Consider the following 24,042-nt stretch of genomic DNA (forward strand, 5'->3'; position numbering starts at 1 on the left):
GGCCAGGAGGGGAGAGCAGTTAGGGGTGAAATCGGGCTGGCAGGGGAGGGCAATTAGGGATGATCAGACAGGCAGGGAGGTGAGCGGTTAGGAGCCAGTGGTCCCAGATTAAGAGAGGGATGTCTGACTGCCTGTTTAGGGATCAGGCCTAAACCAGCAGTCAGACATTCCACAAGGGGTCCCTGATTGGAGAGGGTGCAGGCTGGGCTGAGGGAACATCCCCCCTCCCTGTGCATGAATTTTGTGCACTGGGCCACTAGTATTATACATAAGATCTCAGACCTTACGTACTTATAGCTGAAAGTTTGTACTCTTTCATCAACCTCTCCCTCTCACTTTGCCCCCTTTCACACCCTTCTGGCAACTTCTTTTCCTTCTCTGTTTCTATGAGTTTGACTTTTTTTTTCTTCTTATTTCATGTATAAGTGATACCATGCAATATTTGTCAATTTACTTTGGAATAACAGAATAGTATCTGAATTTAATGCATGTACTTGCCCTTGTTTGAGAAGTATAGTAACAGTAGAAGTCATTCTTTTTTCTGTCTATATGTTAAGTGCTGTCTTAGTTATTGGGATGAGGAAAAGTAAAACATCTGCTCTCCAATATCTATCTCACTATCTCGTGGAGCACTAGAACTGTCAAGAGACCATTTCAGTGATGGCAGCAAATAAGAGGGCTTTTGACCTAGAAGTTGATGTGTTTCCTAAACATGCATTAGCCAAACCAAGGAAAGGACATGAAAGTAATCTAATAGAGACAAAGGCCCGGAGGCCTGGAGGCATGCAAGAGCATGGCACATGTTGGGAACTGAAAGTTGATCAATGTGGTAGGGATTGAGGTAGTACAGCCAAGAAAGTGAGGCTGGAGAGGCCAGATGATAAAGGGTCTTGTCAGCTATCAGAGAGTCTCTTCCTCTGGGCTTCCTTATAAATACACCTTCTGTTCATGTAGGCTGGGAATCTTTGAGTTATCCTTGATTCTTGAAGTTCCGTTTCCCCCTTTTAACTTCCTCATAATTAGGCACCAAATCCTCTCAATTTTGAGAAACTGTATTGAAATGGAATAATGACAAGCTAGATGTAGACTGTGTGCTCTTTAGAGCAGACTTAAACTTAGTTTTTTTTTAAAAAAGTTTTTAGGGCCTAGTAAAATATTAGACCCTTAGTAAATGTTTAAATGAATGGGTTTTTAGGACGGTAGCTCAAAAGAGAAAATGTTTGGTATTTTTACGTGTGACCATGTATAACTTTTGTAAATCTCCATTTAATTATAGAAAATCTAATAGTCATAGGAGGCCTAGTTAAAAGGTCCACTCTTAGATTCGTAATTTTTAACTGGTGTGCCGTGTTGAATTTTTATATTTTTAATATATTTTAAAATTGACTTCAGAGAGGAAGGGAGAGGGAGAAAGAGATAAAAACATCAGTGATGAGAGAGAATCATTGATTGGCTGCCTCCTGCAAGCCCCCACTAGTGATTGAGTCTGTACTCCACGCATGTGCCTGACCAGGAATCAAACTTTGACTTTCTGGTTCATAGGTCGATGCTCATCTACTGAGCCATGTTGGTCAGCACCATGTTGAATTTTAAAACATGCAGTACCTGACTATTTAATCAGGCACACTGATCTCTTTTCCCTTAGATCAGGGGTGGGCAACCTTTTTGTGAGTGCGTGTCAAAACCAGCAAAATCTCTGACTCAAAATTCTTCTGCGTGCCAACCAGGCAGGCAGGCAGGTGGGCAGTTAGGAGTCAGCAGTCCCCGATTGTGAGAAAGATGTCCGACTGCCTGTTTAGGCTCGATCCCTGTGGGGGCAGTTGGACATTCCCTGAGGGATCCCAGATTGGAGAGGGTGCAGGCCGGGCTGCAGGGACCCCTGCCATGCACGAATTTCATGCACCGGGCCACTAGTCTCATAATAAGGTTGCATCTGATTGGTTAATGGGTGGTACCAGAAATCCTTATATACAATTATAGGCACTTGATTTTTTAAAAAAATCACTTTGGAGCGAAAAAGGTAGGTAATTACTGTTATTATTTACAGTATATAATTACCTATGTAATTTTGCTTTTGTCAGGTCAGCAAAAAAAAAATATTCTTTGGTGTGCTGCAGAATTTTAGTAAGTAGTTTATGTGTGTCATGAGATGAAAAAAGGTGAAAATTGCTGCCTTAGATCATTAAAAATCTTGAAAATTGAATCAGAACCATTAGTAAGGTCTGTTTGATTAGTTGTACTGGTGGGTGACTGACAAGATCATAGTTAGGGAAGAAAAGTGCCAAACAACCTTTTAGCAATTTGATTTTAATGAATATTTACCAATTTACAAGAGTGTGCCTTTTTTATCCCTAGCTAAGAACAATCTTCTTGTGACTGTCTCAATAGAGATTTATTTTAGAGGAAAAATGGTGAACGTGTGTGTATTTATTGCTTTTCACTTGTCACAGTTAATAATATGGGCACATATGTTTTCTTGAACTTATGGATATGTACTACATATCTTTTCTGTTTACTATAAAAGGGAAGACTGTATCAGAGATGGTTAATGTTTGCAACAATTGTTTTAGTGAAAGAATTGTGCCATTTTGAAAGCTAATTAAGTGACTAACGCATATCTGTAAAGTAGCCTTAATGATTATCAGCAACACAGCTGCTGTAACTGTTATGTTAGTGGAATTTAATCTTTTGTTATTTGGATCACATAACCAGCAACAGAACTTTTATACTTGTAACTGTGCAAGACCCTTATTAAGACATAATGTAATACAGGTAAAAGAGAGGTGTGTTAAGGTGTTTACATAAATGGCTTTCAGAAGTGCTAGGTATTTGTTATATGGAACTAGAATGATATCTAATATATATATAAAAGGCTAATATGCTAAGTGTCCCTCCGACTGTTCAACTGGTTGCTATGACGTGAACTGACCACCAGGAGGCAGACGCTCAACACAGGAGCTGTCATGATGCACCCTGGCCATTTACAAAGAAACGGCAGCACGGACCTGGTGCCAACAAAGCAACACTTGACTTCTCCCAAGTGGGACACAGAACTCACCACCACCCCGGAGCGATAGCCCACCAAATTGCATTCGCATTCAACGCTGCCGAGAATCCCACGGTGCAAAATGCCGCCCACAGCCCAGCCCAGCCGGGAAACGGTTCCTGTGGGCAATGGGTAATGATGTCATGAAGCAACGCCCGGCTTCCTCTCCCTAGTGACAACTAGCCTCCTTGCAGTTTCTTCAGCCCAGGAGCACCACTTGCTTTATAGCTAGGTGCAAACATTTCACAGTTTAACCAAATATCTGTGAAGCATTTTCCCATGCCTCATCTCATTTGGTCCTCACAGAAGTCCTGGAGTAGGAGTTGGTGGAATCCTATTTTCTTTTCATTAGCCAGAAAACGGAGATTTAGAAAGTTTAGAAACTTGACCCGACTGAAAAGAAGAAATGGTGGACCTCAAAAATGATTTCAGGTTTTCTCACTGTGCAGAATATAGTCAAATACTGCTGCAGTCATATATTATACCCTTTGTTCTCCCTGTGTGATCTACAGTAATAATCTGCTTCATGTTGATATTTACTGCTGTGTTGCTGACAACTGCCTGGACGAACACTTAGTATATTAGCCTTTTATATATATACTAGAGGCCCGGTGCACAAAAATTTGTGCACTTGGGGAGGGGGGGGGGGGTGTCCCCCAGCCCGGCCTATGCCCTCTCGCAGTCTGGGACCCCTCGGGAGATAACAACCTGCTGGCTTAGGCCTGCTCCCGGGTGGCAGAGGGCACGCCCAATCCCTAGGTGCAGCCCCTGGTCAGACTCAGAGCAGGGCCGATTGGGGAGTTGGGGCGCCACCCCGTCATGCACAGAGCAGGGCGGATCGGGAGGTTGCGATGCCACCCTCAGTCACGCTCAGGGCAGGGCCGATTGGGGGGTTGGGGCACTGCCCCCTGTCACACTCAAGGCAGGGTCGATGGGGAGGTTGCGGCGCCACACCCTGTCACGCACAGAGCAGGGCCAATCAGGGGGTTGGGGAGCTCCCCCCTGTCACTCACAGAGCAGGGCCCATCAGGGGGGTTGGGGCTCCGTACCCTGTCACACACACAGCAAGGTCGATCAGGGGGTTGGGGAGCTCCCCCCTGTCATGCACAGAGCAGGGCCGATCAGGGGGTTGAGGAGCTCCCCCCTGTCACTCACAGAGTAGGGCCGATAGGGGAGCTGGGGCACCGCCCCCTGTCACACACAGAGCAGGGCCGATCAGGGGGTTGAGGAGCTCCCCCCTGTCACTCACAGAGTAGGGCCGATAGGGGAGCTGGGGCACCGCCCCCTGTCACACACAGAGCAGGGCGGATCAGGGGGTTGGGGCGCTGCACCCTGTCACACTCAGGGCAGGGCCAATGGGGAGGTTATGGCTCTACCCTGTCACACACAGAGCAAGGCCCGTGGAGGGGGGTTGGGGCGCCACCCTCTATCACCCACAGAGCAGGGCCGATCAGGGGGTTGGGGCGCCACCACTGTCACACTCAGGGCAGGGCCGATGGAGAGGTTATGGCTCTACCCTGTCACACACAGAGCAGGGCCCGTGGGGGGGGCCGCCGCACCTTATCACACACAGAGCAGGGCCGATCAGGGGATTGGGGCGCCGCACCATGTCAAACACAGAGCCACAGGGCAATCAGGGGATTGGGGAGCTACCCCCTATCAGGCACAGAGCAGGGCTGATCAGGGGGTTGGGGCGCCTTCCCCTGTCACACACAGAGCCGCAGGGCAATCAGGGGATTGGGGAGCTCCCCCCTATCAGGCACAGAGCAGGGCGGATAGAGAGGTTGTGGCCCTGCCCCCTGTCACACACAGAGCCACAGGGCGATCAGGGGGTTTGGGCGCTGCCCCCTGTCACGCTGATCCCGAGGCCGGGAGACCTCACGGCTCCGCTGATCCCGGTGCTGGGAGGCATATTACCCTTTTACTATATAGGATAGAGGCCTGGTGCACGGGTGGGGGCTGGCTGGTTTGCCCTGAAGGGTGTCCTGGATCAGGGTGGGGGTCCCGCTGGGGTGCCTGGCCAGCCTGGATGAGGGGATTGATGGCTGTTTGCAGCTGGTCACACCCCCTTCAGGGTGGGGGTCCCCACTGGGGTTCCTGGCCAGTCTGGGTGAGGGGCTGAGGGCTGTTTTCAGGCTGGTGGGTGACTGAAGCTCCCAACCGCTTCTTTTTTTCTTTTTCTTTTTTATTCTGGGCCAGCTTTAGCTCTGAGGCTTGGCTTCAGCTCTTAGGCCTCGGCTGCTGAAAGCAGGTATGTGGTTTGTTTGGGTTCTATAATCGAAACACTGTTTCAACTCCAGCTCTGAGATCCCGGCTGTCCGAAAGCAGGTTTCTGGGGTTTTGTTTAGCTTCTATATTTGTAACAATGTTTCAAACTGCAAGCTCAGAGGCCGGCAGTAGCAGGCGGGGAACGTCAGAGTCCTCCGTCACTGAAGCAAGCAAGCTTCATGTTCGCTTCAAGCTGCCTGGCTGCCGGCCGCCATCTTGGCTGGCAGTTAATTTGCATATCGCCCTGATTAGCCAATGGGAAGGCTAGCGGACGTATGGCTAATTACCATGTTTCTCTTTTATTAGATAGGATGGCCTGTTGCTAGAGACAGGTAGTCCAGCGTTGCTATGTGACATCATTACCTTGCACCCAGGATGGGCCGGGCTGGGCTGTGGGCTGCAGTTACGCCATGGGGTTTTGGCAGTGTTGGCTGCAATTTGGTGGGCTGTTGCTCTGGGGTAGTGGTGGGGCCTGTGTCCCACTTGGGGGAAGCTGAGTGTTGCTTTGTCAGTGCCAAGTCTGCGCTACCGTTTCTTGGTAAATGGCAAGTGAACGTCATGGCAGCTTCTGCATTGAGCGTCTGCCCCCTGGTGGTCAGTGCGTGTCATAGCGACCGGTCGGACAGTGGGACACTTAGCATATTAGCCTCATATATATACTAGTAGCCCATTGCTCAATATTGTGCATTGTAGGCCACCCACTGTTTCCGCGGGAGTCAGTAGGAACTGCAGCCAGGAGCCGTGCTACTTCCCGTTCAGCTTCCCGTGGAAGCAAGCCACTGGTGCTCATGGGAGCCAGGAGGGAGCCGCGCCACTTTCACAGGAGCCGGGAGGTAGCTGTGCCACTTCCACGAGAGCTGGGTGGGACCCGCGCCGCTTCACTGGGAGGTGGGAGGGAGCTGCACTGCATTCTGTGGGAGGCGGGCCCGCCATCTCCTCTCTCGGCCTGCACTTGGCTGCAGAGGCTGCAGGCTGGACCCCCTGTCCCTGTCTGTGTCCGATCCAGCTCTGGGGGGCCTTCCCCGCCCTTCTCTGCCACTCCTACCCCACCTGTCTCTGCCATTCCTACCCTGCCCTTCTCTGCCGCTTCTCTCCCGCCTGTCTCCGCTACCTCGGCTCCCTTGCTTGGCTTCCTTCTATGGTGTCTTCAGTCTTCGCTCCCAGCCGGTATATGCATATTAGCCGCCATCTTTGTTGGCAGTTAATTTGCATATCACTCTGATTAGCCAATGGTGGGTGTAGTGAAGGTACGGTCAATTTGCATCTTTGTCTGTTATTAGATAGGGTACTAGTGGCCCAGTGCGCGAAATTCGTGCACATTGAAAGGGAATTAATTAGAGGAACGTAATTTGGACTCACCACCTAATATCAATAACATGTGAGTGTAAAGTAGTCCGCGTTTCTGAAATTCAATAACATGAATTTCAGCTATTACTCTGCCAAATAAATGGAATTTACAGATATCATTTAAAAGAGCATTCAGGATCAGAAACCAAGATGGCAGCATAGGTAAACACCGGAAATTGCTGCCTCCCACAACAAATTAAAAAATACAACTAAAAGACAAAACGGACATAATCCAGAACCACAGGAAGGCTGGCTGAGTTGAAATTCTACAACTAGAAGGAAAGAGAAAAGCACACTGAGACTCAGAGGAGGTGCGGAAGTGCAGAGGAACGGAGGCGCACGCAGCAAGGGCTGGCAACTGAGGACGCAACTGTTTGAATTGGGAGGGAGTCACAAGCCCCTGACTGCTCTGAACTCCAGTTCCGGGTGAGTCTCTGGGGACCTAGACTCATACGGGGAGAAACTGGACTGTCTGGCAGCGGGCAGAACTTGGAACTCGAGGGCGGCATTGTCTCAAAGGTGCTTGCAGCGATTACCGGGACACTGAGACGTGGGGCCCCTTAGGGCAGGGCTGAGGATCAGCCATAGCTGCTTGCTCTGCCCTGTTGATTCCCTGAGACCCTGCCCCACCCAAGCTGCGGCAGAGGCTTTTGCATATGAATGCCCTGGCCCTTTGCAATCTGAAAATTACCTAACAAACTGCAGCTGGGCCAGACAGACCCAGAACTTCCAAGAGAAGGCCCAAGGCCCCACAGCAGCTTGCATTGCTTCACAGCTGGGCCTCATTTGGGCACCTCCAAACCCCAAACAAGGAAGGGGAATCTGCAGATCTCTTTGTAGCTTCTGCTGGGTAGCCTCAGGCAGAGGCTAAATTAGCAACCCCCTTAGATCCAAGAGCCAGTGTACCCAGTGGTCAGAGTGGGACCATCCAGATTACAACTCCTCAGGTCCATAAGGGACACACTCAGGAGGCAGACTCAGTGAGCACCAAAGCCCCACTGAAGCAAGTCTTGCCTCATAAGGGTGTCTTCAGCATAGAAGTTCTCCCACTGTAGACACAGCTGATTCTCAAGGCCAGTTGGCCTGGAGGTCAATTCCTCCCAGTAATACCTACAACAATCAAGGCTTAACTACAACAAGATTGTGCACAAAGCCCACAAGGGGTGCACCAAGAGTGTCCACCTCAGGTAATTGGGGAGGCTGAGCCACTGGGCCCAATAGGACACCTAGCACACAAAGCCACTCTACCAACACAGGGAAGCATAAAAAATGCGGAGACAAAGAAACAGGTCACAGATGACAGAAATAGAGGAAAGCAAATGACTGGATATAGAGTTCAAAACCACACCTTTAAGGTTTTTCAAGAACTTTCTAGAAACCACTGATAAATTTAGTAAGACCCTCAAAAGAACTGGTGAGACCGCCGATAAATGTAGTGAGACCCTCAAGAAATCTAGTGAGACCCTTGAGGATATGAAAAAGGACCAACTAGAAATTAAGCATACACTGACTGAAATAAAGGATATTATGCAGAGTTCCAACAGCAGACTAGAGGATCACAAGAATCAAGTCAAAGATTTGAAATATGAAGAAGCAAAAAACACCCAACCGGAAAAGCAAAATGAAAAAAGAACCCAAAAATACGAAGATAGTGTAAGGAGCCTCTGGGACAGCTTCAAGTGTACCAACATCCGAATTATGGGGGTGCCAGAAGAAGAGAGAGAGCAAGATACTGAAAACCTATTTGAAGAAATAATGACAGAAAACTTCCCCTACCTGGTGAAAGAAATAGACTTACAAGTCCAGGAAGTGCAGAGAACCCCAAATAAACGGTATCCAAAGAGTACCGCACCAAGACACATCATAATTAAAATTCCAAGAGCAAAAGACAAAGAGAGACTCTTAAAAGCAGCAAGAGAAAGACAGTCACCTACAAGGTAGTACCCATACCACTGTCAGCTGATTTCTCAACAGAAACTTTGCAGGCCAGAAGGGAGTGGCAAGAAATATTCAAAGTGATGAATGCCAAGAATCTACAATCAAGATTACTTTATCTAGCAAAGCTATCATTCAGAATTGAAGGTCAGATAAAGAGCTTCACAGATAAGGAAAAGCTAAAGGAGTTCATCACCACCAAACCAGTATTATATGAAATGCTGAAAGGTATTCTTTAAGAAGAGGGAGAAGAAAAAGGTAAATATAAAAATTATGAACAACAAATACACATCAACAAGTGAATCTAAAAATCAAGTGAATAAATAATCTGATGAACAGAATAAACTGGTGATTATAATAGCATCAGGAGCATAGAAAGGGAGTGGACTGACTATTCTTGTTGAGGAAAGGGGTGTGGGGGATGCGGGAAGAGACTGGACAGAAATCGTGCACCAATGGATGAGGACAGTGGGGGGAGGGGGGGTCGGTGAGGGCGGAGGTTCGGGTGGGAACCGGGTGGAGGGGAGGTATGGGGGGAAAAAAGAGGAACAACTGTAATAATCTGAACAATAAAGATTTAATTAAAAAAATAAAAAAATAAAAGAGCATTCAGCTTAATATTAAAAACTCTGTCCACCATGTCAGGTCTGTTTTCAACTTTTTGCCAATGTTGTAAATTGTTTGCAATATCTGCCCATTTGGGGTTGCACGTCATAGTTATGAATGAACCGGGCTTGCCATACCTTGTTACAATTGCCATAGCATCCTGATATCGCCGCTGCATATTTCTGGGACTATCCTCAGAAGATGATGGAAGTATTATCATTTTACCAATTGGCACATGGTCGTTTTCAGATCTAGATTTGAGATAATCCATCAAACCACTATATTTTTCAATTCTCAACATAGATTGGTTGCTTTGATGAAATTTATCTGAATGGCCTCCATTTTTGAATATGAATCCACGATAAACTGTTGAGTTAATTTTCCTGCGTTTAAAATAGGACTGAACGTGTCCCGCACAGAGAGATGAATTCCATAATAATACATTTGTGTGACTCGTGTCCTTACATTTTGTCTAGCATTATTGTCTATTACACTGTTGTTTCTGAGTCTTAAGGCAATATCGTTTCCCCAGCCTTTTTCACCATGTGGAAAAAGAATAGGATATGTCATTGCATCTAATGTAGGAAACAGGATATTGATTTGTTTCATTTTAGTGGTGTTTGGATTATTGGGATCTGGTTTATAATGAATGAGCAAGTCTCTTTCAAAAGGAGGTTCTCCATCTTCATTTCTTAATATGACAGCAACCTCGGTTACACGGGGAGAATTATATCTACCTGGGTCACCGTTACGATTGTATTTAATCACCATTGTTACTTCTGTGTGAGCAGTACCTTTTGCTGCTGCTTCAGATTGGGCTTCCTTTTCTACCTCATGTAGCATCTTGTATGATTTTGTTAATTCATTGATTTCATGCATGAGGTTGTTGATGTTGATCATGAGTCTTTCTGAGCAGCCCTGGTTTTATGGCATTGCTAATCTTTTACTTGTAGCTTTGAGTGTGTCCAAAATATAGAGTTGAGCAAGCTTCCGAGAAACACCATCCGAAGGATGTAAGTTCCAGTACGGTGATAAACTTGTCTGTGTATTCTAAAACAGTATGGCCCATATCCTGATGGCGATGCAATGTTTGCACCCATGGAAGCAAAAGCAAGAGAACTATTTATGGAACTAATATTTTCCATGAAATCTTTACTTGTCAGAATCTTCGTTTGTCATTAATCTTTTTAAATATGCCAGGTAATCTGGAAAATGTATATCATTTGGACAGACTTTCCCTTTGCTACAACATCAAGTAAATTTCCCATCGGATGGTTTTTCATCAGAGAAATTTAGTGATAGGCAAAATTCACATCGAATAGTCATTCCACCACAACTATGTTCGAGAATTGCATCCTCATGTACTCCATTTTTGCTGAGAAGACACTGCATTCTGTCGCAGGTGCCGCCTTCTTTCAAGATAAGATGCCAGTTGCTCTTCAGATATTTTCTGTGGATAACGCTGGCATCTTTTGGCTGCAGAGCTACCTTGTATCAACAGTTATTCTTTAGACATAGTCCCACCTCTCTACTGTCATGGTCTGAGATGCAGGTGAATGAGAGTCCTGGCTGTCAGGCCACTGAGAGCTGTCTGACCAATGGCTGATTCTGGCTGATTCTGTGGGGGTGGGACTTCCTCCTCCCTGCTGTCAGTTTCCACAGTTGTGATGAGGAAGCTGGGTTGACAGAGGGAGCCACACCCTCCAAGCTGCCCTCTCTCTCGCTCTGCTCTATGTCCAGCAGCCTCCTCTGCCAAGTCCTCTAAACCTCCTGCTCTCCGCTTCCTCTCCCTTTCTGCTCTCCATCAGCGAAGGTCCCGGGAGCCCGCGGGTGTGGCTTGGCGCAGCCGACGAAGATCCTGGGAGCCCATGGCTCCCGTCGCCTTCCGGTGCGCTTGACACCTGTGTATGCAAATTAACCTGCCACCTTTTCCAGGTTAATTTGCATACGCACTCCTGATTGGCTGTTGAGCATAGTGGAGGGACAGTCAATTTACATGTTTCTCTTTTATTATATAGGAGGACTAGAGGCCCAGTGTGTGAAATTTGTGCGCTGGGATGGGGGGGTCCCCTCAGCTCAGCCTGCACTCTCTCCAATCCAGGACCCCTTGGGGGATGTCTGACTGACCGTTTAGGCACGATCCTGGGGATCAGTCCTAAACTGGCAGTCGGACATCCCTCTCACAATCCTGGACTGCTGGCTCCTAATCACTAACCTGCCTGCCGGACTGGTCGCTCCTAACTGCCCCCCTGCCGGCCTGATCACCACTCACTGCCTCTGCATGCTGGCCTGATCACCCTTAACTGCCCCTCCTGCTGGCCTGGTCATCCCTTACTGACCCCTGCTACTGGTCTGGTCATCCCCAACTGCCCCCTCCTGCCAGCCTGGTTGCCCCAACTGCGCCCCCCCTTGCCGGCCTACTCTCCCCTCACTGCTCCCCCTGCCAGCCTAATTGCCCCCAATTGTCCCCCCTGCTAGCCTGGTCGTCCCCAACTGCACCCCTCCGCCGGCCTGGTCACCCCTAACTGCTCCCCCTGCTGGTCTGGTTGCCTCTTACTGCCTCCCCTGCTGGCCTGATCACCCCTAACTGCCCCCCTCTGCTGGCCTGGTCGCCCCTAACTGCCCTCCCTGCCAGCCTGGTCGCCCCCAACTGCCCCCCCTGCTGGCCTGGTTGCCACTCACGGCTCCCCCGCTGGCCTGGTTGCCCCACGCAGCCTGCTGTTCAGTCATTTGGTCATCCCTCACTAACCCCCCCACCGGCCTGGTCGCCCCACACAGCCTGCTTGTTCAGTCATTTGGTCATCCCTCACTAACCTCCCTGCTGGCCTGATCACCCCTCACTGCCTCTGTGTGCAGGCCTGGTCACTCCTAACTGCCCCTTCCCCCCCACTGGCCTGGTCACTCCTTACTTCCCCCCTGCCAGCCTGGTGGCCCCCAACTCCCCCTCTCTGCTGCAGGTCACCCCTAGCTGCCCCCCCATCAGCCTAGCACCCCCAACTGCCCCCCCACTGGCCTAGTCACCCCTCCTTGCCCCCCTGCCAGCCTAATTGCCCCCAACTGCCTCCTCCCACTGGCCTAGTTGCCGCTCACTGCCCCCCCCCCCTGCCAGCCTGGTGGCCCCCAACTCCCCCTCTCTGCTGCAGGTCACCCCTAGCTGCCCCCCCATCAGCCTAGCACCCCCAACTGCCCCCCCACTGGCCCAGTCACCCCTCCTTGCCCCCCTGCCAGCCTAATTGCCCCCAACTGCCTCCTCCCACTGGCCTAGTTGCCGCTCACTGCCCCCCTCCTGCCAGCCTGGTTGCCCCCAACTGCCTCCCCGCTGACCTGGTTGCCCTAATGGCCCCCCATGCTGGCCTAGTTGCCCCTCATGTCCACCCCACCAGCCTGGTCGCCCCACGCAGCCTGCTGATCAGTTGTTTGGTCATCCCTCACTAATTCCCCTGCCAGCCTGGTCACCCCATGCAGCCTGCTGTTCGGTTGTTACTGTGAGGGCGTCCTGACCAATTTGCACATTACCCTTTTATTAGTATAGATATATAAATCCCTTATAGGCAAATAGACCGAACGGCAGAACAACCGAACAACCAGTCGCTATGATGTGCGCTGACCATCAGGGGCACGTGTGGAACGTGGCGGGTGTCAGCAGCAGGCTGCAGAGCATGGAACATGGCGAGCAGCAGCTGTGGCAGGATGGTGGAGCAGGTGAGCGGGGGTGCCAGACCAAGGCAGGGCGCACCAGTCGCTGTCATCAGGGTGAGCCTCTGGTGGTTCCTCAAAATTCTTTGCTCCGTTGGTGTGAGCAGCAGCTGGCAGCCCTGATCTCCCCTGGAGGCTTTTCTACCTCCCCCTGCTCCTGAGTGGCGATCAGGGCAGCAGCCGCCGCTCGCACCCACTGATGGCACTGGCCCCTTTTGCACCCACTGCTGGTGCTGGCCCCAATTGCTGCACGCTGTCAGTGGGTGAAAGCAGGGCCAGCGGTGGCAACGGGAGCAGGGCTGCTGGCAGACAGGGGACTGGGGGCCACAGCAGGAGGGGGCCGGGCAGGGGCATGGAGGATGGGCCGAGACCTGCCCCTGTGCCCACCACAGCCTCGCGACCACAGTTCCTTGCAAGGTGCATGAATTCGTTCACTGGGCCCCTAGTACATAGATAAAAGGCTAAGTTGACTTGCACATGCATGATACATATAAAGCTTTCGCTGGTGCCAGTTGCACGGGTGTGTTTCGATCTGTCATTGTCAATCGTGAATTTGGTTGACACTTCTATTATAAAGAGTGAATAGCGATATTAAAATATTTCTTCTAATTAATTTCCTTTCAATGTGCACGGATCCGTGCACTGGGCCACTAGTAGTATTATAATTTTATGAATGCATATATTTATGTTTAATATATTTAAGCTTCTTAATTTTCTTTAATTTACAGCATAAATTAGCTAAGTCTACGCCTAACCCACATCAAAAAAAAAAAGGAGATATGAGGGTGTTTCTTCTGCATCACCTCTAACTTCCTATTACCTCTAGTATCTTGCTTTTGGTTTACATCTAAGTATATAGCGATCAGTATCTTGAAATGCAAAAATTTTTACATATGTGGCTTTAATTAGAACTTTTGTAGCCTGGTTAATATGGTTTCTTGCAGTGTATTTATTGTAACAAAATCTCACTAAGATAATGGTTTTTATAGAAGTAGATTAAAATATAATTTTAACTTTATCTTAACTGCCTTATATCCTTTTGAGTATAGATGGTATAATGATGAATGAGTATTTTACATATCATACCAATTTAATTTTAAAACCCAGATGAACACTTTTTAAATTGATAGACATACCTTTGTCTTTTCTGTGTGTGTGTGTGTTTATAGGGATAATTGCAGTTGTAAGAAATTGCAGTTGTACACTTTGCCTGGGTTCCCCAAATGACACTTTGTAGAACTATTACTCTACAACGTTATATCCAGAATATTGACATTGTGCAATTCACTGCTTTTTCAGATGTCTTCAATTTTACTTGTATTCTTTTATGTGTGTGTGTAATTCTATACTTTTACTCTTGTTTGTATGCTTCTATATCTGCCACTTCAGTCAAGATACTGAATACTTCCTTATCACAAGGGTCCCTGCTTCTCTCCCAGTACTTTTATTTTTCCTCCCTTATCTCTAACCCCTGGCAACCACTAATCTTCCATCATTTCTAAAATGTTGTCATTTCAAAAATGTTAAATAAATGAAATCATGTATTTGAGATTGACTGTTTTCACTTAGTATAATTCCCTGGACATTCATCCAATGTTGTGTGAGTAAATCTATATATAAAAAGCTAATATGTAAATTGTCCCCATGGGAGTTTGACGGGAGATTAATCACTTGCTATGACGTGTGATGACCACCAGGGGGTGGCGTGGAACGAAGGAAGGCCCCAGCCGGCAGCTGGGGAAGGGAGGCCCTGGCCGGCCCTGATCTCTGGCCACGCCTGGGGACACTACCCATGCATGAATTTCGTGCACCATGCCTCTAGTAGTTTATAATTGTTTTTTGTTATATATATTTTATATTTTAGTTGGAAAACTCCTGACTGTTTTAAAACTTAGTTTCTACTTTTTTTCTTCTTTCATCTATTTTTAAAATAAATATATTTGCCTTAAATTTAGGTGACAAAACACGACCGCCTTCCTCAAGCCCCTCTACTATTATTCGCCGCACTTCCTCTCTGGATACACTTGCTGCTCCATACCTTGCAGGGCACTGGCCTCGTGATAATCATGGTCAAACTGCTCCTTGCATGAAGGACAAAGCTACACAGGTAGGTGTATTACAGGTCTTATCCTGAAGTGTTTTATTCTGAGACTGTTTCTCATAGTTTTTATTTTCGTTTCTCATAATTATTTGTTTTGGTCTGTGATCAAATTCTTAAAACATCCTCATATCTTAGAATAATCTGAAGCTTATCAAAAGAGCAGATTCCCAGGCCTGATCTCCAGATATTCCAGTGATGGCGAGCCTATGACACGCGTGTCAGGAGTGACACGCGAACTCATTTTTTTGGTTGATTTTTCTTTGTTAAATGGCATTTAAATATATAAAATAAATACCAAAATATAAGTCTTTGTTTTACTATGGTTGCAAATATCAAGAAATTTCTATATGTGACACGGCACTGGAGTTAAGTTAGGGTTTTTCAAAATGCTGACATGCCGAGCTCAAAAGGTTCGCCATCACTGAGATATTCTGTAGTAGATTTTGGTTGAGGCTTGAGAATGTACATTTTAAAGATTTCCCCCTACTGGTCTTAAACGGAATTTTTCATATATTGCTACCTCTGAAATACTATCACCGGCTAACTGCTTTTTGTTTATTAACAAAAGTTTTTCTACCTTTTCAATTGCCTATGGTTGTTGTTTTGTGAGCACTTTCACACCCTTTGTAACATTAGCACTCTCGATGGCCTTTTTATGTTTTAAAAGCATTCTCTCCTTTGTTGCCTGAGAGATGCTTCTTATCATGCATGAATGGGCTGTCACGTTGAAAACTGAAGTTTTGTTCCACAACCAAGATGTTTTTTCCGTGAACAACGTGGTCGAGAATGGAATTGTTCTAGATGGGAGACGTTTGACTGAATTCTATTACTTATTCTTCATTTCTGAGTTGTTCTTTTATGTGGTTTCTGTGTCCTTTTTGATGCTTATATCTTTTTGTTTAAAGTCTCACTGGGATATCCATTCTTCCCCTAAGGTCGAGAGCATCTTTAAAACCATTGTCTTAAATTCTGCCTCTGGTATTTTGATTGCTTCATTTAATTTAATTCTTTGGGTATTTTTCTTACTCTTTAACTTGGGACATATTTATTTATTTCCCCATTTTGTCTCTGAGTATTAAGTAGATCGGGTACAACTCCCAAACTTGTTATGGTGGCTTTATGATGAAGGTGTTGGGCTCAGTGGCAAAACCTTCCAGAGCACCTCAGCTCCGTGCTCCAGGAATATTTCTTGTTTGTTATGTGCACCCTCCTGTTGTAGTTTAGTTTTGAATGCTGTTTAGCCTTTTGTGGGTGGACTTAACCCTTCAGGCTGGCTGACTGTAAGGATAAACCTCAATCACTGTGTGAGGTGTTGTGCAGGGGCTGTCCCCTAAGGTGAAGTTGTTTCCAGCAGGGCCTAGTGCCTACCAGAATTCCCTTTTGGGTGTGCCAATTGTTTGGCTAGTTGGGTTGAGCTCTGGTATGGTCTGAAGTCCACCACTGGTTTTGTTGGTTCTGAGCCCACTTGGGTGGGGTTCATGTCAGATGTTATGCTTAACCAGCATTGGGCTACCTGTCTGGAGCTACTATGGTTTTCACCTTTGTGGCTGCATCTCCTTGGCCTGGGTGTTTGTGGGAGAAGCCAGTCTATATATATAAAAGCCTAATATGCAAACTGTCCCCACAGGAGTTCAACCAGGAGACCAGTCGCTTGCTATGACATGTGCTGACTACTAGGGGGTGGCACAGAATGAAGGAAGGCCCTGGCCAGCAGCCAGCAACTGGGGAAGGGAGGCCCCGGGCAGCAGCTGGAAGGCCCCGATCGGCCCTGATTGCCGGCCAGGCTTAGGTACCCTACCTGTGCACGAATTTCATGCACCGGGCCTCTAGTCTGTGTATAAGGATCAGTTTCCTTCAACTTTGAGCTGGGGGCATGTAAGAGGACAGGTTCTCTGAGGTCCACCTCTCCTTGTCAGCTACTCCACCTCTCCCTGGGGTTGTCTAATCTTCCTCCAGAGTCTTCTGAAGAATGGTTGGAGATTGTGCCCAGGCTGGCCGCAACCCACAGCCCCTTCCACAAGTTGCAAGCTTGGTAGGGGTGGGTAACCAGAGCTAGTGGGTCCCCTCTTGGAGGTCATGTGGTCAGGCACTCAATGAGAGGAAAAGTGGTCTCTACTCCAGAGCCAAACCACTCAGTCTCTGCCAGAGTCTCCAACTCTGGTTCACCCAGGAGGGGCACGCTGCAGGTTTAAGTTGGGTGCAGCCAGCCATCCTCTCTGCATGAGTCAGCTCCGCTGGGCAGAGCCACTGGACTCAGGAGGACCGATCAAGAGTCTCCCGTTGGGATTGATGCTGGCCCAGCTCGCAGGAATGGGCTAAGTACTTTTTCCTGGTCGCAGACAGTAGCCTCTGAGGGACTCACACTCTAATATTCCAGCTCTGAGCAGCTCTCCCTTCCCTCTGCAGAACTGAGCTCAGCCAGGTTTGGTGTCTGGGACTTGGAAGGGCAGATCCAAACAGACTCCCATTGGGGGGTGGTGCCTGCAAGCCTGTAGTAGGGGGGCAGGCACTTCTTCCCCTTCTTGGGGAGGGTGTGGTGAGTTTGCAGAGAAGATAAGTGGGGCTTCCTGTTGATATAGCTACACAGACCAGCACCCAACCTTCTAATTCTTAAACAAAAGCTTCCCTGGGAGCCCTGGCCTGCTGGCTTAGTTTGTTGGAGCGTTGTCTTGTACGCTCATTGAGTGCCTGACCACATGACCTCCAATCAATTGATGTCTCTTTTTTTCTTTCCTCCCTGATCTCCCTCTAAAATCAGTAAACATATCCTGGAGTGGGGATTACATAAAAAAATAAATAAGTAAATAATTTTTAAAAAGCTTCTCTGGGAGGCACACTATGAAAGTGCCAGCTCTGCACAACACTCTGATGCCCCTGCACAGCTGACCTCAGCAGGACAAGGCTGGCCAAGTAATTCAACAGGTGGGGTTGGGAGGCACTGGCTGTGCTCAAGGTGGGGGAGATTGGCCCCCTTTCCAAAGGCACACAGTCTAGTCACTGTCTAAGTCTGCGTCAAGAGCCTCCTGAGAAAAAGGGGGCCCAGCACAGCAGAGTGGTCTCGTCAGCAGTTGGGGACTAGGCAGTGTATTCCCCAGGCTGGTGCTATAACAACAGGAGTGCTCTTACCTGGGGAGATGTCTGTGTCTTTAGCAGACTCACTTGTCTCCCAGGCAGACTGAACTCCACCGATTTTCACCAGCAGATGCTCATCTGTGCAGGTTCCTCTTTCCATCACTGTTGCTCTGTGTTGGGGATCCTTCTGTGGGTTAAGACCCCACGCTCCTGGGGGAAAGGAGTTTCTGTTTCCCTATCTTTTTGTTGAAGTTCTCACTGAGATCATTGAGCATCCTTATTACCAGAGTTTTGACCTCTGCATCAGATAGATTGCTTGTCTCCAATTTGTTTAATTCTTTTTTTTGGAGTTCTGTTCTTTCATTTGGGACATGGTTTTTTGTCTCCTCATTTTGGCTGCCTGTTTTGGTAAGCGTGTTTTTATGTAGCAAGTGTCCTGTGTGGCTCAGTGGCACATGCTTTCAGTTCACCTGAGCCAGGCACTCAAGGTGTGTTCCTCGTGTGGGTCCTATGTGCCCTCCAGTGTAGTTGAGCCTTGATTGCTGTTGGCATGTCAATGGGAGGGAATTGACCCTCAGACTGGCTTGAGGACTGGTTGTGACTATTGCAGAGGAGATACTGTGCAAAGGCTAATCCTGTGGAGCTGGATTCGCTTTCGTGGGGTTCTGGTGCCTGCCCAGTCTGCCTTTTGAGTGTGTTGTTTGTGGAAGTGGTGCTCTGGTGGAGTCTGAAGTTGGGCACTGTGTATGTTGGTTCTCAGGCCTCTTGGAAGGTGCAGGCCAAGGTCAGCCACTGCCTGTGCCCTGCTTGGGGGCCTCCTGCTCTGAGCTATAAAGTGACCTGCCGATGGTTGCCCCTTGTGCTGGATTTGGTGGTGCCTGAGAGAGGCCAAGTTTTGAACCAAGTCTGGCTGCCACAAGTGTCTAGCCTGAGGCCACTTATCAAGCAATACAGGGCACATTGAGGCCAAATTCCATATGTTTATGGTTTGTGAGCCTTTAAGTGATTTTAGGAAAGTCTCCTGTATGAGCCAAGACAGGCCATTTGTATAGAAAACCACTGGAAGAGGCTTGCTTGGGCCCACAAGTTGGGTGGGTCAGGGTCTCACGGAATCACCAGGTCAGGGTCGATGGTGTTAGCCAGGGTGATGGATACTCAGATATAGTGCCTGCCTGCACCTGTAGGGGGAGAACTTAGCAAAGGAATAATGGCCTCTGTTAGCACTTCTAAGAGAAAGCTGCACCTCTAGTCCTTGATGTAAAGACAGACAATTTAGTACCTTCTTGTGTATCCCTGGTGCCTTTTGAGCTGCCAGAGCTCAAAATGAGTGAGCCTGTCAGCAAATAAGTTTGTGCTGGCCCTTTAAGAGGAATGACTGGGACTCCAGAAGCCCTCCATCACAGCCACAATCTCTGCTGATTTTCACAGCCAGAACTTATGGGAACTTCTCTTCCTGGCACTAAAACCCTGGGCTGGAGGACCTGATGGGGGGTTGGGAGCCCTCACTCCTTAAGGGGGAACCTCTGCCCCCAGGATAACCCTTCTGATTTATTTATTTATTTTTTATTTTTATTGATTTCAGAGAGGAAGGGATAGAGATAGAAACATTAATGATAAGAGAGCATCATTGATCAGCTGCCTCCTGCATGCCCCCTACTGGGGATTGAGCCCGCAACCCAGGCATGTGTCCTGACTGGGAATCAAACCTTGACCTCCTGGTTTCTAGGTCGATGCTCAACCACAGAGCCACACAGGCTGGCCTAGCTTCAGTTGTTTCAAGCTTTATACCTCACACCATAACATCCAGGACAAGAAAGAGCATCTCTTTTCCTTACCATCATACTTAAGAATCAGACTTCACCTTAGAGCAGATACCTAGCCCTGAACCATCACTCTGAGCTCTAGGATAAGTGAGGTCTATATGATGATTTGGCTTAAATCATAGGTTACCAGCCCGTCCTTTAGCCTATTACATTGTCAGGGATGCTTTCTCATATTTGCCTTAGGCTGATGAGGTTTAAAGTACAGATGAGAGTGGAATCAACCAACCATAAACCACATGGCTGCTCTGCATGGTGACAAGGTAGATTGGCACCTAGAGAAGCAACCAACCAGCCTAATTCAGTTAGGAAGAGTGTGGCGGTTCCACTGTTTACTCTCCCTGCCCCATTATTTTGACCTTTTCCTCCCTCTCCCATCTCAACTTTATTTTGCAAAAATTTTGACATGTGCAGGTGCACTAGGTTCATAAGGATGTTCTCTTCGCCAGTCCCCCCTATCTCAGCTCTCTAAACAAACTAGAACTCAGTCCCTTTTCCCTAGTTTAATCCTATAAGTTGCTGTACTAGGAAACTAAAATCTAACAATGAAAAGGGTAAACTTGTGGAATCAAATTAGGAAGACAAAATTTTCAAGCTCAGAAGGCAGTGATGATCTTTCTCTTCCTCACTACTTTATACTCAATATGTCCCTGCTGCATAGAAAGTGCTTAAGAATTATTTTTGGAATTAATTAATGAAGTGATTGAAGTCTAGTCATGGATATATCAACTTACACTGCAGTTTGTGCTGAAGTTGAACAAAGTGACACTCTGCCTTCTTATTTTAGTTCTCACACTATAAACAGGTGTCCCTTTCATGGTCTATTTAGTGCCACATTTTTTTTTTTTGCTTTGTGTTGGTAATTTAGATGTTTAAAATATCCCTAAAACAGTGCAGATGAGCTTTCTAGTATTCCTAAGCACAAACAGACTGTAATATGTCTTAAAGAGGAAATGTATAGGTAGATATGCTTTGTTCCGGCATGAGTTACAGTGTTGTGGGCCATGAGATCAGTGTTAATAAATCTACAATACAGTCAGTAGGCCTGGAAAAAAGCAAAGGAATTTGCTGATCTGTATGTGGAGCTGCTCACAACGTGCTGAAGTAACATTTATAATGCTATGATTAAGCTATGGAATAGATGCAGAAGGAACTGGATTTGTGAATTCATGGTAAAATGACTATTTTTGTTTTTTTAAAGCATAATAGCCCAGCTGTATGGCTAAAAGTAAAAAACACTTACAATTACGTTGCCCAGGGTCAGGAAAAGGTAAAACACACTTGGCTGGTGTTCTGTTATTTAAAAAATGCAACCCTCACACTGTGGTTCAGTGGATTGAGCGCCATGCCAGGCACCAGAAAGTCACAGCTCTATTCCTTGTGGGCTCGATCCCCAGTTGGGGTGCTTGCAGGAGGTGGCAGATTGCTGTTTCTCTCTCACATTGATGTTTCTTTCTCTCTCTTCCTCTCCCTTCCTCTCTCTCAAATCAATAAAAACATTAAAAAATACTACATGCAATAAATAAATTATTTGAAATTATATCTATGGTAAAAAAGGTGTCTTTAAACAGAAACACATATAAACAGCTGTGTGTGTATTTAGTTGATCAAATGGTTTAACCAGAAATTTATAGGAGCATAACCCTGTAACAAATGTTACCCTCACATCAGTGTTCCTCGGTTATTTCCCTAGGAGCAGTGGCTCAGCATTCATTAACTCAGTGATCACAGTGTCCTTAACACAACCACCATAAATAGCAAGAATGTACTGTATGTACTCTCCTTGCTTTGGTCTCACTTCAGTCCTGTCAACACGCTGTTCTCTTTTCTTGACCATTTTCTTTTTGCTTCTGTGACATGCTTATACTGCTACCTCTCAGACTACACCAATATCACTGCTTTTCAAATTTTAATGTACCTATGAATCCCTTTTGATTTTGCTAAAATGCAATTATGATTCAGTAAGTCTGAGGTGTGAGGTCCAAGAATATAGGTTTCTAACAAATTCCAAGGTGATAACTCAGCTGTTTGTCCCTGAACCACACTAAATAGCAAGGACTATATCCTTCCTTCCTCTTTTTGTTTAAAATACTTGGAGCAAAACTTTCACACCAGTAGGTCTCTACAGTTAAATTATAAGAATGGTCAGAGGTGCCCTAGCCCGTTTAGCTCAGTGGCTGGAGTATCAACCCGTGAACTGAAGGGTTTCAGGTTTGATTTTGGTCAAGGGCATGTACCTCAGTTGCAGGTTCAAACCCCAGCCCAGGTTGGGGCGCATGCAATAGGTAACCAATAGATGTGTCTCTCACATCAGTGTTTCTCTCTCTGTCTCTACCCTCCTCGCTCTCTAAAAATCAATGGAAAAAATATCCTCCGGTGAGGATTAACAAAAAAATAAAAAAAGAATGATCAGAGGCAAAATTGTGTTTCTCCTCAGAACTCAGAGAAGTAAGTTACTAAGGAACTAGTACACGGTGAAGACTAAACAAAAAGAGCATAAAATGTCCCAATTACAACAAACATGTCAGGAAGATAAAGAACAAGAAAAGACTATATATTTGGCGTAAATTTAACACAGACTTTTATTGAAAACATACTACATTCATTTAATACACTTTGTAAATGATACAAACTTTAAAAAAGATATAGACTTTGTTCTTAAGAAGCTTAAAAATCCAAAGAGGAAAAAGGGCCTACATAAACTGCAACAAAGGATAAAAAGTGAGAAGTAGATTCAGCAAAGTACGCTGAAAAGTATGGTGGGAGTTCAGACGCTGCTTCCACTTGTGAATCAGGGAAGGCCCCCATAGAGGCGTGACATCTGAAATGGGCCTGAGATTCATTAATGTTTCAATAAGTAGCGGTTGCTAGGATCTCATTTTATCCAGAGTTAAAATAAGACTTTTTATCTCTGAGCCAGGTCAGAAAGCAAGTCCTGCAAAATTACCTTTACCTTATCTTAATAATGGATCATTAAACAAACATAAATAAACAATAACAGCTGTACCAGGAGAGTTGAAAGCATATTATCACCATGTGCATTCAAATATGTCCTGAGTCCTTGGGCTGCTGGAATCTCATTCCAAAGGAAGAGTGGCAGGAGGCTCACAGTGTGACCTAATAAGAACAGAGATGAAAGTTACTCTGCATGAGGTGGAGGTGAGAATTGAAGAATAGAAGGAAAGGGACTGGGGAAAGAAGAACTAAGAAGAGAGAAGGGGTGGGGAGAGGGAGGCAAGGAGGGAGGAGGTAAGTAGGGAGTGGATAAAAGAACAGGAAAGATGGGCATAAAAAACTCACCAGCGCTTCCTAAGCCAAAATGCAAGACATGTCAAAAGCACCAGGGGCACCATCACTGCCAAGATGATCCAGCTCATAGAGCCTTGATGATGTTCTGTGGGTTTGGGTGCACACAAGGTGTCATTTCAAACCCACCCCTGTTTACTGCATTTCCCTGGTCTGCCTTTTTTCTTTGGAATGTTCTCATTAATCTCCTTTTTTCCTCTTTCTTCTCTCATCCCTCTTCAGAAATGAATCTTTCACCTCAACATCTTCCTACATCTGCAGGTCTCTCATTTTTAACTCTTCTATTTATTGAATTATTTTAATTCTTTTGGGTCTGGAGTCCATAAATCCCAAATCTTATTTGGCTCTCCTGCTCTGCTTGTAGACCGCTATCTACTCCCCTTCCCAGTGTGGGCCCCAGTTTTTCTTACCCAAGTAGAGGAGGATGTCCTGGCCTCCTAGGCTGCTATGTCTCACCCGGCAATACAGTCCAGATGTCTCAGTGGCTTCCACATCCAAGAAAACCTGAAGGTACCATGTCCCATCAGCATTGGGCAAGATACCACTTTGTTGAGTGCCCTGTTGTACCTGTTCACCTCGCATCCACTTTACCCAAATTGGCTTTGGATGGAAGCCAGAGACATGGCAAACCAGCATCTGACGGTCAGGACCAGGATTAGAGCCAGTGGACAGCCAGGCCTCAGGTTTTACTGCAGAGAACAGGAGAGATACTCAGATAAGGACTCTAACACAGACTTGGAGGTTCATATCTTCACATCAGTTTAGAAGGACACATCTGTCACATGCTGGGAATTGATAGATGTGTCTGTGTAAACTTATGTGAAGATATGAACCTCCTCAATGTA

The 24,042-nt window shown here is 46.7% G+C and overlaps 1 protein-coding gene across 3 annotated transcripts in view; it reads left to right on the forward strand.

Moving 5' to 3' along the window:
• The window catches only part of FAM117B (family with sequence similarity 117 member B), a 298,958-nt gene that overhangs the window by 9,411 nt on the left and 265,505 nt on the right, over positions 1-24,042 (forward strand). For all 3 annotated transcript variants that reach the window (XR_011472381.1, XR_011472380.1, XM_070421877.1), the window contains exon 2: positions 14,854-15,005. Coding sequence is in view for 1 of the 3 variants with exons in the window: in XM_070421877.1 (XP_070277978.1) it covers positions 14,854-15,005 (152 nt within the window). In the remaining 2 variants the exon portion in view is untranslated. The remainder of the gene's footprint in view (positions 1-14,853; positions 15,006-24,042) is intronic.

Source organism: Myotis yumanensis, unplaced genomic scaffold, assembly GCF_028538775.1.
Source record: "Myotis yumanensis isolate MYYU_CA2020_CCGP unplaced genomic scaffold, mMyoYum1.0.hap1 SCAF_8, whole genome shotgun sequence".
Classification (NCBI taxonomy): domain Eukaryota; kingdom Metazoa; phylum Chordata; class Mammalia; order Chiroptera; family Vespertilionidae; genus Myotis; species Myotis yumanensis.